At 34.6% G+C, this 20,602-nt stretch overlaps 1 protein-coding gene across 1 annotated transcript; it reads right to left on the bottom strand.

Moving 5' to 3' along the window:
- Positions 1-5,773: 5,773 nt before the first annotated feature.
- LOC149800429 (NF-kappa-B inhibitor alpha-like) lies at positions 5,774-8,937 on the bottom strand. The gene is made up of 2 exons (XM_089960062.1): positions 8,805-8,937; positions 5,774-8,386 (listed from the first exon to the last, which is right to left on the bottom strand). The coding sequence occupies exon 2, from the start codon at positions 8,368-8,370 to the stop codon at positions 7,546-7,548; it is 825 nt and encodes a 274-aa protein (XP_089816188.1). The 5' UTR covers positions 8,371-8,386; positions 8,805-8,937; the 3' UTR covers positions 5,774-7,545.
- Positions 8,938-20,602: the final 11,665 nt, after the last annotated feature.

Raw genomic sequence — 20,602 nt, forward strand, 5'->3', positions numbered from 1 at the left:
AATTTCGCACTGAAGGAATCTGGTTCCAATATCAGTAGTGAGTGTTCCAATATCATGTCTGTATGAGGACAGAAATTTCATCAAGAAAATATTGTCTATGTCTATTTTCACTGACAGCAATTCTCAAACGATTCGTTGTCCTTAATTTGTACTTTACATTATCAACCGCTCCTGGCCAGTCAGACCGATATATAAATCAAGTTTAGCTTATGTTCACCCATTTTTTGAATGGTTCCCATTCTGCCAAATAAATTAGCAGAGAGAGAGAGAGATAAAAATAGAATTTTAATCTGTTCTTGGTGCTTTCGCGATTTTATAAAAACAAACAACATTTCATGACTTTTAATCAATCTAGAATGCATTTATCTGCGTGAATCCTCCTGTTACATATTTATACTAATGGTTAGTCGAAAGGTATTTGCTTTCAGGATGTCCCATAGATTTATTGTGAAGATGGTCTCAGATCAAGTTCGACGCAGTTTGTACGACACTGTTTTTAAAACAGCAATGCTATTTTCATGATAACCGTTAGTACATTATGTTGCAACACGCATTAATCTTTAACTTCAAGGAAAGGTAATTGTTTTGTTATACACATATTAATATGTAACTCCAAGAAGTGCGTCAGGCTATTGTGTTTGGAGACACATTAACATATAGGCGGAAGAAAAGCCCTGGGTCATTGTGTTTGAAGACACAGTAATCTTTAACTCCAAGAAATGCGTTTAATAACACATGCATTCATAGAATCAAGGTAAGCATTACACCATTGTGTTCATTCATGCATTAATCTATAACTCCAAGAAAAGTCTTAGGCCATTAGTATGACGGAGTCATTTGTATGATGCGAAGCATTTAGCAGGATGCGAAGTTTGATATGAAGCAAACTATTCGATTATTAGCTGACATATTCTTAGACAGTGTCTAAACATCATCTGCTTATTTAATTGTTTATCTGGTTGAAAACATGTTAATATCCATTTTGGCGTCCGTGTGTCCTTGGCAAATTTATACAACTCACATTAAAGCGACATGAAATAGCCTGTATTGTGTTGATAGTGTTATTTATACGTTGATGACAGTAACTATCTTTCTTAAAAAGTCTTGATTGCTGCATTGTTTTCAACGGAAAGCATATAACGGTTGCATAAGAAGCACAGATTTTAATATATTTTCTATTCCGTATTTTCATTATGCAGAAAAGCGGCTCGATTTATGCTTTCGTTCATTCTATAAAGCGTAGTTTTAAATTCATACAGTACAATGAAAAGATAGAAAGGAAGATATATGAATAACATATGCGGAAACAGTTGATATGTCTGTTGAAAGTTTGTTGAGTTCGTAGAGCTCAGGATGCTGTATATGATTAATCGCGTAATGATTCAGATCACAACCCTTTGGCGGAAAGAAACACAAAACTAATTGAAATGCTCGAAATAAGGAAATTGCGATTAGGTAGGTCATTGAGTATAGGTAAAAATCAAACTTATAAATATACCCACTTGAAAAATATAGACCTTTTATTCATGCAAAAAATTGTTTCATCCTTTTTTCTTCCATGACTGCATTGTTGTTGATGTCAATATAGGCAAGAATATTGGGATAAGCATAGATTGTCACGGATCTTCCTATACGATCCAGGGCTTGATTGTGTACATAGGTACTTAGAGGATCTCATATGGGTAACGATTTAATACTGAATTTATGAAACGAGTTGAATAATGTCCAACGAGTTAAATAAATTTGATATTAAATAATTACCCATTTCAGATTTCTTTTTAACACATAGTGTTTATTTCAGTGGAACTTGTTTAGATAGAAAGAAGAACGAATAGGTTCGTTCATTCTGACAGACGGTGCACCTTTCATTTTTGTTGTGCATAAAATATAGTCCCAAGCAAAGGTGAACAAGTAAAAGTAGATTGTACATTTTCACAAACTATACATCAAAGAAAAATATTCCATCCGAATAAACAGCACATTTTATAACAACAAAATCATTTTTCAAAACTTAATGGTTAATGCGATGTAATGCCATATTTATACGATAAACATTAGGCCTAGAGTACATGTTTACCCTAAAATGTCACTTGAAGAACAAACGGTTACATTGTTCCTATCTTTATGTGAAAATTTGATTACTCGATGCAGAAATTCCCACATTTACTGCAATGCATTTGTGACCAGATATTAACAGTATTTCACTGAAACAATAGACTGAACAGAAGAAGGTTGGATAAAGTTATGTCAGTTAGGAGACCCATTTATTTCCTAATTCTTCTGTGAACAGAGGTGAGTTTATTTACTTATGTAAGTTAACATTTAAACAACGCTTGTATATACGGTGGATTCTATATCTATATTACGGATATACCGATCATTTGCCCTACCCCGCCTTCAAATAAGCAATATCCTTAGATTTACTTCTTATTGTTGTTCTGGTCTTGTAGTTTTACGCCATTTTTCTCATTATGATATTGTTATAAATGACATAACAAACCCCTATAGGGGTATTATATCCATATTCCGACAGCCGAGACAATTTTTCATCCATTTCCTTTCGCGAGTCGAGTTCAGAAATGGCTGCCAAAACTGTTCATTCAAAACCAAACATTCCAGAAGGAGGGGTTAATAACTTTTTCCCACGATCCCAGCCAATCAGTAAAGATGATACTAATTTCATAGGCTTATTTGGACCAATCAGAATCACATAAAGTGATATTTTAACATATGGTAATATCAGAAATATGAAACTGCACATACTATAGGAAAACTCTACATGCTATGTGATAATATTAATTATTGGTTCGATAAACAGACTTGTCTCCTTCGCACGATTTCTTTGATCAGCAACTTTGTAGTGTCCTCTTTTTAATGTAGCCTTGATTGAGATGGTATGGGGGAATGTTGCGAAGAGGAGCACTGAACACGGTAGATGAGTACATGTTACAAGCACATTCCTTTCCACATTAAATCTGTCCGGTCTGACTGTACATCATGACAAATTGAGGAGTAAAGTTGTATGTCCTTAGTATATGACTCTTCCTGATGCAGAACTGTAAACAATAGGTGTACACGTGTATACTAGATCAAACTTGGCTGTGCGTATAGTGGACTGATATCACGTTTATGCGTAGTTTATATTTACCTGAATATGACTAAGAATCATAATTACAATTAAACAGTTAATGTTTGAACAGAATCTAAATATGTTATATCGTTTCATGCACCTATTAGTCAAACTACGGTGTATTACAACTTCGCTACAATGAATGGATTTTAAATTAAAGTGGGGAAAATGGTGGAATGTATGCCAATATAAATTAAACTAATTATACAATTGTATCACTTTAAATTCCTATCTATTCAGCCGAAACAAGGCAATCCCCATTGACAATGTGGTAGGCTATGATGATAATCATTTCTTACGAGTCAATACCAGGCAGTAGTCTTAAATAATGTATTTTAAGAGAATTTCCCACCCACCCCATCGTTTTGATGGAGGATTAGTAGCTAAGTTAAGGGAAATTGTTCTTATTTGTAGAATATCAGCATTACGGTATGATTGCTTGCATAAAAAAAAATGCTTGCATTCCTTCTTCAAATTAAATATATTAGACAGTTCATTATTTAAAACATACATCTGTCCATGTATTTCATAAGTGAAAATATGAATAAATAAATAAATAAAGGCTGCTGTAAATGCATAATTTATAGATTATGACACTTGATTTTAATCCCATGATGTACTTTATTTATTAAATGTCAGATGTAGAAACCATATTTCTACAGCTACAAAAACATCGCTTGAAAGTTATATGTTATTATTGGCACGGTGGACAACCATTACATCCTATCCATGACGCCATATGGTCTGTTTACGCTCTGTTTTAGACATTTTATCTTGATGATAACAAAGTTATAATGAATTTTAAAAGAAAGCAGAAATGAATGCGTATATCTGAGTTGTAGCGAAGCTTAGGCTGGGGAATAGGAATAGAATAACCTACAAACATGTATGAAATGAACACTAATATGGATTTTCCTAGAATTCTCATAACAGGTAAAAGGATATCGGCATACGAATTTCATGGAAATCGGAGCTGATTACAGGTTTATTTGTGAGCAAGGAAAACTAGACTTGAAAATAATTTGTTAAAACACTACATGCAGTTTGACTGGACGTTTTTTATGCTGAAAAAGTTAAATCTTTTTCTGTCTTCCTAGACTTTCCACCATACATATCTCGTAATTCTATTTGACTTCTAAACTTTTATTTGCTAGAAAACTTTGCTAGTAAATGTGTTGACAGCTATTCCAGCAACAACATGGCCTCCTCTTCCTGCAACTATAATGTATCATCAGCATCATCATGATGGTCAAGTACCGCGAAGGTGCTAATAGATTTCATCAGTCTTACGAAGGTGTTTATGGGTGTTGTATATAGAAGTAAAGAAGCTGTTTATATCTCGCCCTATAAACAGTTATGTAGTTTATAAAACATTGGCGTCAAAGATTTTATATACAACGATACTTCGACCTATCTACCTGAACAGTATTCTTATTGATGAAATGAAAGCAGACACCCACACACATACACAGACACCCAACCACTCATACACGCAAATCCTAAGACAAGACCTAGCCACGTGCATAGTGGCAAGGCATCCCTCAGATGTATCGAAAAATATTTGTTTTACTATCGGATTAGATCGTTTGTGATTGGCTGGTTACTGCCACTATATGTCTTTCGTTATCTAGGTCAACATTGACAGGACTGCGAAAGTTGCTGATACACATCAATAACAACAATGTGTTCGAAGACCAATATCATCGTGGTCAGATATAATTTTGCAAAAACATCTAAAACACGACATATCTATAAAATAGTTCATCATTTTCCAGTAGAAGACTACATTTGCATCATGGACTGTAAATCTCTACAACTGGAGTCACTAAGTACAGTACTCAGTCGATGAACTGTAAATCTCTACAACTGGGGTCATTAAGTACAATACTGGCCGATGAACTGTAAATCTTTACAAGTGAGGTCACTAAGTACAGTACTGGCCGATGAACTGTAAATCTCTACAACTGGAGTCACTAAGTACAGTACTGGTCAATACTATATTTATACTGAGGTAAACACGATTTTCCACGATTGCTACTGAAACCACAGCTTCTTTAAACATAATATCTTTCTCCACATTTCTACTTTCCCTTTAAAAATTATGTTATAAATAGGAAACAATAATCTAGGTTTCCACATGAGTATCTCAAATCGACAGGACAACTCATGTATTTATACTCAGTGTACTATACTGTACTGATATTTAGTTGATATTATCAACGGGGAAAACGTACAATAAGTACGCGCGGACTACGCACAACTTAAGACTGGAATATGCTCCAAACACGTGACTAAATTAAAACAATAATTCACAGTTATTATTGAATCTGCATTCTCCTTTGCAAATTGTATAAATTACGATGGGTATTACACCCTAGTGGACATATCGATGATCGGGGGGGGGGGGGTATTACAAAAGGCACTTTCTGAGTTTGATTGTACTTCGAACACTCGTTATTTCCTCCAATTTATAAAATAAATATTGACCAATACACTTACATTAATAAAGACTATGGGTTCTTAAATGTGTTGTACATTTGGCGAATGTATATATCATGGTCAACCACTCCCACCCGAGTAAATCTTGCAAGAAATAATGCACACTAGAGGGGATCTTTCGTACAAACAATATGCTATGAAATGGAAGATCTAATTTAATTTTATGTTGTCCTCATGTATAATACGTTTTTGGAACTCTAACCAGGATCAGTACCTCATCTGTATAATATCAATTACATTTATAGACATCACAAAATTGATTTTATACCTATTTAATAATAACAGTAATATAAAATAATAATGGTCCTAATAATATATTATGCAACATGCATTTATAGGAGTTACTGGCATATCAGCACAGTCAAGTCTATATAAAGCTTAGTAGTGGCGTCACAGTGGCCACTATTTTTGTTCGCCATCAATCATGTCAAACCCTTGGCTATTTTAACAATTACATTTCGCCTTGTTGCTATAAATCCTCAAACCTGGTGGCTTAATGTTAAGTTCCCATTTTCTCTCAACGACCACAAATAACGGCGTCCTAGTATTTAAGTGCCATTTCCCTGAAACCGCAGGCACGTATATCATAGGATTCCTCTTGCGATAAGAATAAAATAGAAATACGTCATAAGCATGCAACATTAAGAGTCAACTCTCATTGCAAAAACAGATTGTCATGTGACCCATCTCATTTCAATCCAAATTATAAGATACGCTGCCACATTCGTATGGTTCAAGTATATGAGAACGTTCTCCACTTTTGATTCCCCAAACACCAAACATTCTTAGAGGACACTATTCTGCAAACAGTACTCTAGGATTTGTTTTTGCCGCTCAGTATGGTGCCAGGTTATGATCGCCTTGTATCGCAATCCACTGTTTGGCGTCACAGCACAACTTCGATGAACAAATCAAAGTATGCGTGTGTATTCTGGGACAAGGTGTGAAAATAAAACTAAAATAGAAAATAAGTCAGATTCCGAACCGCTGACTAAATAAGAAATAAAGACTCATGTACATGCTTATTAAAATACTCCCAATATACGTTTCATATCAGTGTTTATCTACATAGAAGAGAGACCATATCGCATCTAAATTCTAGCCCTATAGGTTGTATTTTCATCTACCAAACCAGAAAGTTCAGGTCCTTCCATCACATAATAATATGTTTGAATCCATGAACACATGCATATTTATTAAATTTTAAAAACTGAGTGAGATCAACATTTTTTATTTTCTCTACGCTGTATATAGAAATCCTTGTATTTAATTTCGAAATGATTCTCTTCCAAGCATAAGCTATTTTCTTGAAAATCGCGTTTGGTTCTGGTGCCTTCTCAAATAAATGGCATGTATAACCACATACATCAGCAGTCATCATTTAATGTTTTATTTCATATGGATCCTTGTTAATAAACATCTCGTTCATACGAATGTCTTATTTGATATGTATCCTTATTAATATACATGTCGTTCATACGAATGTTTTATTCGATATGGATCCTTATTAATATACACGTCGTTCATATGAATATTTTATTTGATATGGATCCTTGTTAATAAACATGTCGTTTATACGAATGTTTGCATTGATAACGAGCAAAATTACACAATTAATATTATTAAAAATAAAGACAATTAATAAAAAGTAGAAAGCGGCCCTGTGCGAAAGCATCCATTGTAATTTTTAATTAAGAGAACGTGCTATTTAATGAGCACAGCAAATGTGTGCCGACTCTATACACTCTGACAAGATTGCATATCAACCAACATTTGCCGACTCTATACGGTTTGACAAGATTGCATAGCAGCCAAAAAACAAGTAAAGCAATCAATCAACAAACAAAAATAACCCAACAATAACACAGCTTGTAGTGGAATGGACATGAAATTCATTTAACCATTTACTTATCGACTTAAACTTTCTGGCTGAATTTTCTCATAATCTCAAGATGTCCATTTGCTACTGCCAACTCGAATGCTGTGACACCCTCATATGTTTCACTGTTAATATCCACGTCTTTCCTAGACAATAGTAAATCAACTAATTCTGCTTTGCCATACTCTGCCGCAAAGTGAAGAATTGTTCGACCACTCTTTGCATCTCCAGCGTTAATATCTGCCCCGCCATCCAAAAGGATTCGGACGACCTCAGTGTTATTGAGGAATGCTGCCAGATGCAGGCATTTTAGGCCGTCAAAGTTTCTTATTTCATGATAACAGCGGTGTGACACATTGCCCATGAGAAGAGAAACCATTTCAAAATCACCAATTTGGCAGGCTAAATGTAGAGGAGTGTTACCCCGGTGATCCTGTATGTCCGTATGTGCACCTGCTTCCAGAAGCCCTCTCACAATGACAGTCTGTCGTGTTAACACAGCCAAATGTAATGGTGTTTGGAAAAGAAAGTTGCAAATGTTCAGCAGGTCAGAATTACATAGAAGACCAATCATTTTGATAGCAAGCGTTTCCTGTTCCATAATTATCAAATGATGAAGGAAGGTGTCACCATCCAAGTCATGGATGCTCAGGACTTTCATAGTTTCTATTCCATTCAGAGTTATTTCATCTGTGAACACATGCGTTGCATCTGAAGTTTTGTAAATATATTCTCTTTCATCGGTTGACACAGTGAGTAACCTAAACTGATCGCAGACATTCACTGAATGGACGTTTCTTTCTCTATAATGGATTCCTACTTGTTTCTCAACAGGAATTATACGGTTTTCTACGGAAGACATTGTGAGAAGAGGTCAGCTGAAGAAGATATAAACAATAACTTAAAACTGGAAATACATTAACAAACTGAATTTGTATGAGCCTTTATTATTTTGCTATGTATGCTCAATAAATGTACGCTGACTTCAGATTAAAATTTATGAAAATTGAACTTTTTTCTGTCACAAAAGCACGCACGCACTTAACATAATAACTTGTGCAAAAATCATATTCAGAATCCTAAGACACAAATATATATATATGTGCTGGTTTGTTTATGCATGTTGATTTATAACTGTACAGGAACAATTGTAGTATGTGCTGATCGTTACAAATCATGGCGAGGGCAGATTTTACTCTAAGAATAAACTTTTGAACGTAATTTATAGATAGGTAGATATCGATAGATGGATACAATTACATAAATAAATAGAAAATAAATATTTCTGGCACATACCTCTTTGCAAGAACGTGTTGTGATTTGCCTTTGTTTACTGTCTTGTTTTGTCAATTAAAAGGGCTCTTAGATTTACAGCTCTGAAATGTATTCAACCTCCAGGTTCCGATACTCGTCTGTGCTTTGGTATATGCTACGCTCCCGATCGTACGTATATATATACACACTAATGCAGTATGAGTACTTGGGAAATCCCGCACACTCACTTTTTAGCCAGCCCAATCGCTGGATGAACTCAACCAATTTTGTTTGCTGATGGAGTAAAAAGCCTTCAGATGAATATACCATTATTACAAAATGAGCAGGACGGGCTTCGTTGAAGTCATATCTATTTGAATTAAATACATTTGGGAGTGTACCTGAGTAAAACGGTTATACGTTCCACATTTTGACCTAGTTCGTAATTGCTGCACAAGTATGTAGGTTTGTTATATCCGAGTCACGGTAATTATTCAGCTCCAATAGTAAGCCCGTGGAAACAATATGATATCAAATATACAATAACTTTAGATTTACGAATGCTCAGCAGCGATTGTATATTTCTCTGTATATACCAATTCTTCGAGCAAGTTTTTGTTAGGAGAAAGCCGCATGTCCTGTGTCAAATGTTGTTGTAATCTTATTTTGTCCATGCGATTTCAATTTCGCACCGAAGGAATCGGGTTCCTATATCAGTAGTGAGTGTTCCAATATCACTTCTGCATGAGGACTGAAATTCCATCAAGAAGATTTTGTCTATGTCGATTTTCAGTTACGACTGGCAACAACTCTCAAACGATTCGTTTTACTAAAATTTTATTTTACATTATCAACCGTTCCTGACCAGTCAAACCGATATATAAAGCAAGTTTAGTTTAAATTCACCCATTTCTTGACTGCTTCCCATTCTGCCAAATAATTAGCAGAGAGAGAGAGAGAGAGAGAGAGAGAGAGAGAGAGAGAGAGATTGAAATAGAATTTAAATCTGTTCTTGGTGCATTCGCGATTTTATAAAAACAAACAAGATTTCCTGACTTTTAATCAATGAGAATACTTTTTCCGCGTGAATCCTCGTGTTACATATTAATACTAAAGGTTAGTCGAAAGGTATTTGCTTTTTGGATGTCCCATACATTTATTGTGAAGATGGTCTCAGATTAAATTGGACACAGTTTGTACGACACTGTTTTAAAACAGCAATGATATTGTCAAGGAAACCGTTAGCACACTGTGTTCCAACACGCATTAATCTTTAACTGCAAGACAATGGTTAGGTCGTGGTCTTTTATACACATATTAATTTGTGAATCCAATAAAAGAGTCAGGCTATTGTATTTGAAGAAACATTAACCTATAGACTCACGAAACGCCCTGGGCCATTGTGTTTGAAGACACAGTAATCTATAACTTAAAGAAATATTTTGGGTCAATGCGTTTAATAAGACATGCATTCATAAAGTCAAGAAGAGCGTTACTCATCTGTGTTCAGACATACATTAATCTATAACGCCAAGAAAAGTGTTAGGCCATTAGTATGACGGAGTCATTTGTATGATGCAAAGCATTTAGCAGGATGCGAAGTTTGATATGAAGCGAACTATTCGATTAATAACTGATCTATTCTTTAACAGTGTCTAAACATCATCTGGTTGAATAATTGATTATCTGGTTGAAAACTTGTTAATATCCACTTTGGTGTCCGTGTGTCCTTGGCAGAGGTATACAAACCAAATTTCCGCGACATGAAATAGCCTGTATTGTGTTGATAGTGTCATTTACACGTTTTTTAGAATAATTATCTTTCTTAAAAAGTCTTGACTAATGCATTGTTTTCAACGGAAAGGCATATCAAGGATGGAAAAGAAGCCCAGATTTTAATATATTATCTATTCGGTATTTTCATTATACAGAAAAGCAGCTTGATTTATGCTTTCGTTCATTCTATAAAGCGTAGTTTTAAATTCATAAAATACTATGGAAGAATAGAAAGGAAAATATATGAATAATAGATACATCAACACTTGATATGTGTGCTGAAAGTTTGTTGAGTTCGTAGAGCTCAGGATGCTGTATATGATTAATCGTGTAGTGATTCAGATCACAACCCTTTGGCGGAAAGAAAAAGAAAAAACTGATTGAAATTCTAGAAATAAGGAAATTGTGATTAGGTGGGTTATTGAGTATAGGTAAAATATAAATTTATAAATATAACCACTTGAAAAATATAGACCTTTTATTCAAACATTGTTTCATCCTTTTCCTTCCATGACTGCTTTGTTGTTGATGTCAATATAGGCAAGAATATTGGCGTTAGCATAGATTGTCACGGATCTTCCTATACGATCCAGGACGTGATTGTGTACATAGATACATAGAGGATCTCAAATTAGTAACGATTTAATACTGAATGTATGAAACGAGTTGAATAATGTCCAGCTTTTGCGAGCCTTGACTCGCAAAGACTGGACATTATTCAACGAGTTTCATAAATATAATATTAAATCATTACACATTTGAGATTCCTTTTATCACATAGTTTTTATTTCAATGGAAATTATTTAGATAGAAAGAAGATCGAATAATTTCGTTCATTCTGACAGACGGTGCACCTTTCATTTGTTGTACATAAAATATTGTCCCAAACAAAGTTGAACTAGTAAGAGTAGATTGTACATTTTTACAAACAATAAATCAAAGAAAGATCTTCCATCTGAATAAGCAGAACATTTTGTAACGACAAAATCATTTTTCAAAGAGAATGGTTAATGCTGTGTGATGCACATTGATGTTACTTGCAGAACTAAAGGTTACTTTGGTTCTATTTTATGTAAAATAGGATTACTGAATGCAGAAATTCCCACATTTACTGCAATGCATTTGTACTGGATAGTTACAGTATTTGAGTGGAGCAATAGACTGTACAGAAGACGTAAACAAATTTCTTTTTTGGGACCTATTTGTATCCCATGTATACCGCTTAAAGATGCTGTGGTTGGATAAAGTTCTGTTAGTTAGGAGACCCATTTAGGTCCTGATTCTTCTGTGAACAGATGTGAGTTTATTTGCTTATGTAAGTTAACATTTAAACCACGCTTGTATATACGTTGGATTCTATATCTATGTTACGGATATACCGCTCTTTTTCCCAACTCTGTCATCAAATAAGCAATATCCTTAGTTTTATTTCTTATTGTTGTTCTTGTCTTGTAGTTTTACGCCATTTTTCTCATTATGATATTGTTATACATGACATAACAAACCCCTGTAGGGATAACATATCCATATTCCGACAGCCGAGACAATCTTTCCTCAGTTTTCTTTCGCGAGTCGAGTTCAGAATGGCCGCCAAAAATGTTCATTTAAAACCAAACATTCCAGAATTCGGGGTTATAAACGTTTTCCCACGATCCCAGCCAATCAATAAAGAGGATACTGCACAATAATTTCATGGGCTTATTTGGACCAATCAGAATCTCATAAAGTGAAATTTTAACATGTGGTAATATCAGAAATATGAAACTGTACATACTGTAGGAAAACTATACCTACTATGTGATAATGGTAATTACTGGTTTGATAAACAGACTTGTAACAGCAACTTTGCAGTGTCCTATTTTTAATGTAGCCTTGATTGAGATGGTATGGGGATTGGTGCGAACAGGAACAATCAATACGGTAGATGAGTACTTGTTACACCTACATTACTTTCCACGTTAAATCTGTCCTGACTGCCTGTACTGCATGACAAATTGAGGAGTAAAGTTGTATGTCCTTAGTATATGACTCTTCGTGATACAGAACTGTAAACAATAGTTGTACACATGTATACTAGATCAAACTTGGCTGCGCGCATAGTGGACTGGTCTCATGTTTACGCGTAGTTGATATTTACTTAAAGTTGACTAAGAATACTAATAACAATAAAATAGTTAATGTATAAAGAAAATCCTAACATATTCTATCGTTTCATGCACATATGAGTCAAACCACTGTGTATTAGACCTTTGCTATAACCAATGGATTTTAAATTAAAGTGGGGAAAATGAGGGGTGATGTTTGACAATATAAATTAAGCTGACTATACAATAGTATCAGTTTACATTCCTGTCTATTCAGGTCAAACATGGCAATTCCCATTGATAAAGTGTTTGTCTGGGATCATAATCATTTCTTACGAGTCCGTAGCAGCTAGTGCAGCTAGTGTAGTCTTAAATAATGTATTTTAAAAGTATTCCATGCCCCCCCCCCCCTTATTTTTGATTTAACATTAGTAGCTTGTATGGAGGCATTCTAGAACTATGTTAAGAAAAATTGTTCTTATTTTTAGAATATCAGCATTACGGTATGATTGCTTGCATAGAAAATAATGCTTGCATTCTTTCTTCAAATTAAATATATTAGACAGTTCATTACTTAAAATAATGTGATGTGATGTAATTTGGATTTTTAACGTAGCTTTAACAATTTTTCAGTCATATCGCTACGATGTCTGCAATGTGGCAGTTTATAGTGATGTCTAGCACTGGGGCATCATGCCGCAGACATGTAGCATGATGTCCCACCCAGTCACATTATCCTGACACCGGGCCGACCAGTCCTAACACTAACCTCTTAATGCTGAGCGCCAAGCGAGGCAGCTGTTAGTACCGTTTTTGTAGGTCTTTGGTATGACTCGGCCGGGGATCGAACCCACGACCTCCCGCATCCGAGGCGGACGCTCTAACCACTAGGCCATCGGAGCGGTCTTACTTAAAATAAATATCTGTCAATATATTTCTTAAGTGATAATAACAATTAAGAAATAAATAAATAAATAAATATATAAATAAATAAATAAATATAATATACTGTAAATGCATAATTGCATAGATTATGACACTTGTTTTTAATCCCAAGATTTATTTTATTTATTAAATGTCATATGTACAAGTCATATTTTATATGCTCTCCACACCAGAAAAGAAAAACTATTGCATTTCTACAGCAACAGAAATATCGCTAGAAAGTCATATGTTATTATTGGCACGGTGGACAACCATTACATACTATCCATGACGTCATATGGTCTGTTTATGCTCTGTTTTAGACATTTATTCATGATGATAACAAAGTTGTAATGAATTTTTTAAAGAAAGCAAAACTGAATGCGTATATATGACTTGTAGCCAAGCTTAGGCTGGGGAATAGGAATAGAATAACCTACAAACATGTATGACATGTAAACACTAAAATAGATTTTCCTAGAAATCTCATAACAGTTAAGAAGGATATCGGCATACGAATTTCATTGACATCGGAGATCATTACAGATTTACTTGTGAGCAAGGAAGACTAGACTTGAAAACAATTTGTTAAAACACTACATGCATTTTGACTGGACGTTTTTTACACTGGAATTTTTGGTATTGTCTTCCTAGACTTTGCACCATACATATCTCGTAATTATATTTGACTTCCTAAATTTCTATTTGCAAGCAAACTTTGTTAGTAAATGTATTCACAGCTATTCCAGCAACAACATGGCCTCCTCTTCCTGCAACAATAATGTATCATCAGCATCATCATGATGGTCAAGTACGGCGAAGGTGCTAATAGATTTCATCAGACTTACGAACGTGTTTATGGGTGTTGTACATAGATGTAAAGAAGTTGTTTATATCTCGCCCTATAAACAGTCATGTAGTTTATAAAACAATTTTGACAAAGTGTTTATTTACTAAGGAGTTGTATGTCCTTTGGATTGGACTCTTATAGATGCAGAACTGTAAACAATATGTGTATACATTTGTACTCGGTCAAACTTGTCTGTGTCAGGAAGTGGACTCATGTCACATCTACAAGTAGCTGTTATTCTCAATTTAGATACACGTGACAAAGAACAATAACAATAACAATAATGTATTTAATGTATCAGCCAAATCTAAAAATAGGGAATAGTTACTTACACCTATTAGTCAATGAACGGATTTTAAGTAAAAGTGGGAAAAATGAGAGGTAGGAATGATAATATAAATTAATCAAAGTTTACTACAGGATCACTTCAAAATTTATGTATATTCAGCTGAAACAAGGCACTCACCATTGATCTATTTCTTGATTCGAATCATAATAATCTTTATACGTCAGTGTAGTCGCAAATAATCTATTTTTAGAGTAGTTTTCCCTCGAATTTTTGAGGGACTGGGGATGAGAAGCTTGTATGGAAGCATTCTTGAAACTAATGTATGAGAAATTGTTTTTTTTCTTTTGTAGAATATCGGGATTATAGTATGAGAGAGTGTTTTTGTGTGTGTATGTGTGTGTGTGTGTGTGTGTTTGTGTGTACTTGGGTCACAGTACGCAATGATTAATGAGGAACTGATACTTTCCATTGAGATATGTGATTCTCTTGTTAGTTTATCCTCTCCGAAAATGCCGGATACCTATGAGAAGAATTCAGGCTGTAAGTTACTTTTGATTAAAATGTGATTTTTCGGAAGTAGGGCGCAGTGGAAAGTTTATTACTGAAAAACAATTGAAGATAATATATAGGGAAAATAAATGTGTACCGAATCCACGTCAACGCCGACTCTCTCTAGTGTTAATTTTCACATACTCATCATATAAATACCGGCTGTTAGTGACGGATGTAAAGACCTGGGCTATATCAATACTTAACTACTGTAAAGTGTCGAATTTTGAATTGTACTGAACCTTAAAGTTGAAATCATTGAACATTAAAATTGTAATCACATTTAAGTCAGAAAAGTCTCTGTGAAGAGTCATTTCGACCTTCCTTCTTTTTCTTGCCCCCCCCCCCCCGCCCCCCGCACGCCATGTCAATGTTTAAACTCGAAAGGTTAGCATTTAGGACTCAGTGAGATTCGACAGGACATTGCAATGCCTTCCTCAGAAAGTAGAGAATAGGAAGCCTAGAGGAAATATGAAGACGTTGATACATGGTCAATGGAGAAAGGTGATGCAATCAGTCGTGGACATTGCGCTCTTTCCACCACTCGTTATTATGATGAAATAAATCCAAATAGACACTGCTATTAAATTCCGTGGACATGACTTAGATTGAATTGGAGTCGCTGCTATTAATTGTTATTGATTAAGTTTTGTTATTTTTCTTATCTAACGGGGCTCGCATTGCATTACTTCTTCCCAATAGTCTTCCTCGGTTCTCTGTTGAAATCCTATTTGTCCACTACCACCGAGTTATAGTATCGAGGGAGGTCATCCTCCAGATAACGCCAGCCAAATCCAATTAACCACCCGTCTTACTCAGAGGGCGAAGTTACAACTACCGAAATGAAATGACGTCGTAATAAAATCACGTTAATTCGGACATGAGTACAGTCATCTTAGAAGTTACAGTACAGACTGAGTACAATTCATTCAAAGAAGTACACTGTTATTCCTGGACAGAATTAAATGCATTCAACGAATTACACTACTGGATTTTTTTTCCAGAACGGGTACAATTCATACAATGAAGTACACTGTTAGATTTATCCCAGACTGAGCTTAATGTGATCAACAAAGTACGCTATTGGATTTTTCCTAGAATGAGTACAATTCATTCAACGAAGTGCAATATTTGATTTGTCACAGGCTTAGTTAATGTATTCAACGTAGTGCGATATATGTTTTGTCCTAGACTGAGTTCGATGTATTGAACGAAGTGCAATACTTGATTTGTCCCACGTTGAGTTCAATGTATTCAACGAAGTGCAATATTTGATTTGTCACAGGTTGAGTTCAATGTATTCAACGAAGTGCAATTTTGATTTGTCCCAGACTGAGTTCAATGTATTCAAAGATGTTCAATATTTGATTTCTCCCAGACTGAGTTCAATGTATTCAACGAAGAATAAAGCAGATGCAGCTTATTAAGTCGATGTTTCAGCCCTTAACATTATGCTAACTTTACCGTCAACTATTAACCATACATGAGTAGTTTTTCCTCATATTGTGAATATGATAACCCCATCACATCCACCTTTTCCTATCTATCAATCTAGCATACATATAGACAGATAGAGAGACACACACACGCGCACGCACGCACGCACTTACGAACGCATACATACATACATACATACATACATACATACATACATACATGCATGCATGCATGCATGCATGCATACATACATACATACATACATAGTTTCATAGTATAGTGGCTATATCGCTTTCTATCTCTCTGTTTCTAAAACGAACAAGCGTTGTTGGGAGAAACCATTTTTATCTGAATCAATACAGTTCTTAGTTGATATTTACATAACAATAACACTTTTTTTCTGATAAAAATATAACTTGCATTCTTTCTTAAATTGAAACATATTGGGCATTTCATTCTTGCCAAGTTTATCAACATATTTCTGAAGTGACAATATCAACAAATTGAAAATAAAATGAAAGATTTATTCTGTAAATGCATAATTAAGTAGGTCCTGACACTCGTTTTTAATCCCATGTTCTATTTTATTTATTAAATGTAATATGTAGGAACAATGTGTTATATGCTGTCCACGCCAGAAAGGAAAATCTTTTCGTATTTCTACAGCAATAAAATATCGCTTGAAAGTTCAATATTATTATTGTCACTGTTGACAGCTGTTTTAGACTGCCCATGGCGTTACATGGTCCGTTTACGCTTGCTTTTAGACACACGTACTTTTGAGGATAACAAATTTGTAACGGATTATTAAAGAAAGCTGAATTGTTTACGTATATCTGAGTTGTACTGAAGCTTAGGCTTGTCGATAAGAATAGCATAACCTACAAACATGTAGGAAAGGTAAACACTCGAATAAATGTTCATAGAATGCAAATTACAGTCAAGAATGAGATAAGGCCATGGAAACTGGACTGATTACGGGTTTATTTGTGAGCAAGAAAAAAAGAAACTTAAAAATAATCTGTGCAAACCATGCATGCATTTTGACTGGAAATTCTAAATACTGAAAAAGTTATATATTTTCTCTGCCTTCCTAGACTTACATGTTTCATATATAACTTCGTAAAATTCTGTTTGTAAGCATACTTTGTTAACAATGTAAAAAATCTATTGACAGTAGCTTAAGAACCATCTTCGTCTCCTTCTCACCCTGCAACTACAATGTACCATCAGCAACATCATAATAGCAAGGTATCCTGAAGGTGCTTATATATTTCGTTAGTCTTACAAATGTGTTTAGGAGGTGACATATAGATGAAAAGAAGCTATTTATATCTCGCCCTGTAAACATTGGCATAGTTTATATAACAGTGGAGACCAATTGTTTATTCACAAAGACATTTTGACCTAACTACCTCAAAAACATTCATATTGAGGAAATGGAAGAGCGCTCGCGCGCAAACACACACACACACACACACACACACACTAAGACTAGTCCCCACATAGCGGATAGAATAAATATTGCCAGTAATTAAGTATTCACATATATATACATCCCCAGCAACGAGCATAGTTCCAAAGAGGCATGGCTAGATTGTAGCAGTTGTATTTGATGTTTCACTTTCTAATCAGGTAAGTTGTGATTGGTTGGTTATTGCCACTACACGAAATGCGATATCTATGATCTAGGTCAATATAGACCTGTATGTGATGACTGATTATCATCGAGGTCAGATATAAATTTGCAAAATCATCATGAACTGGGTAGATCGTTAGGCTACCCTGGGGTCACAAAATATTGTACGCATTTAATATAAATTTTACACTGAGGCAAACAAGATTTCGCAACATTAGGATTGAAATCACACCTTCATTGAGAATCAGTTCTTCTTCCGCATTTCTATGTTCGCTACAACATTTCTGATGTATAGCAAATAAAAATAACTTTAGTTTTCGGTTGAGGACCTAAACTCCATAAGACAATCAATTTATTAACACTCTAAGTACTGCTGTACTGTTATGTCCTTGACACTATACATGGAAACAACCTACAAATAAGAACGCGCGGACTGCGCACACTTTATGCCCAGAATATGCTCCAAACACGTGACTAAATTAAAACACATTATTCATAATTATTATGAATCTGTGTTCTCCTTTCCTAACGAGATTTTAAAATTCTATAAATTAAGTTGTGTAATATGCCCTAGTGAAAATTTTAAGGATATAGTTTAAACATCAATTTCTGGGTTTTATCGCATTTTGAACGCTCGTTATTCCTTCCACATTGTAAAATCATCCGGATCAAATATATCATCATTTATGCAGACTATGGATTCGTAAAATATTTTGTACGTTTGTCACATTTATACATCAATATCAATGACGCCCATACAAGTAAGATGGTGAATACGTACAAAGCAGACAGGTTCAGCAAAACAATTTTACTGCAAGTAATGATTCTGGATGGCATTAAACAAACTGTAACCAAGATATCAAACCTAAGAGATAAAATCCTAAATACACCCCCTTTTACTCATACGATTGAAACATTATTATTCACTGTAGAAAACAATGCACATACTACTTTAAGCTGTGCAACATTATATTAGGATGACTAAGAGCCTTACTTAACGGACTCAACTCACGGCCAATAGAGTCGCAATTAATTAGTTCTTATTCATTGTTATGGACTTGTATGTAAGTATATGCATATGTTCTGTAAATCCATTGGTATTGGCATCGATATCCTTGATGTTATATTTGCTTTCTTGTTACAGTTGGGGAGACAGTGATAACAAGCTTGATCTCTCATATCATATATTTGTAATTGTATTTGACAAAGTTTCTCAAATAAATATGGTTAAACTAAAACATAGCAATATTCCTAACAACTTTGTTAGTGCCGTAAGTTACTAATGTCTTTGTCAGTGCCATTAGATACAAATGTCCTTTTTAGTGTCAAATAGCTGAAAACGTCCTAACATCTTTCCTTCAGCAACTATAATAAGTATTTCCTATGTATGCAATGGATGTTTGTTTGGTTGTTTTTTTTTAGCTGTATCATAAACAGTTTGTGCTTATAAAGCAAAAAATCGGCAGATGCTTAAAAAGAAAAGAAAGATAATGTTATCCAGGAAACAATTATCTTGGCTCCGACCCACCAATGACTGAGTTGCCCAGTGAAATATTCCAAAACAGAACGGTAAAGGTAATCGTCTCGCTAAACTGATTGGATTTAGCTGGAGAGTAATTATTTTTACTGTACCAATTGTTTTCGGAAACATAAATTACTCTGTGTTTGTCTAATTCTTTCTTTCTAAATGTAATGAGATTATAACAGTCACGGCATAATCACTAGCTCTTAAAACACCATCAAAATTCATTATCTGGCCTTAGTTTCCAGTCTAATTGTCATAAACTTGTGTAATATCGCTTTTGAACGGCAACAGAACACTGTTGAAAACCAATAAATATATTCTTCTCCACCGTTATAAGGTAATAACTGTCAGTTATTTTTAGATAGTAAAGGAAAATTGATGAAATAAAACATGTTTGTGAATTATTCTATATCTAAGGTACACCTTGTCGAAGTATTTATTAAAGCGACAGATTTTTTAAAACAAGTAAATGAATCTGTGTAGACCAGACTGGCTCTATTATTCTGTGGGCTCAATTTTCCCACAAATTATCAAGTTTGAAGGAGAATATAGATAGTATGTATTTTCATCGCATTCAGTGTATATTAATTGTATTGTCAAGTTCTTATCCGCAGTGAATATTTTCCCTTTAAATATACTTTCTCTCTTTTCGTTATTGCCAGTGACAACATGGGACTAAGTTCTCGACGAGATTCGATGAGATGCAGCAATGAGAAGTGAATATATTTTAAAAAAGGAATGTATTAAAGTGATATTGAACATTGCAA

The sequence above is a fragment of the Sinohyriopsis cumingii genome, chromosome 5 (genome assembly GCF_028554795.1).
Source record: "Sinohyriopsis cumingii isolate HCF-2022 chromosome 5, ASM2855479v2, whole genome shotgun sequence".
Taxonomy (NCBI): domain Eukaryota; kingdom Metazoa; phylum Mollusca; class Bivalvia; order Unionida; family Unionidae; genus Sinohyriopsis; species Sinohyriopsis cumingii.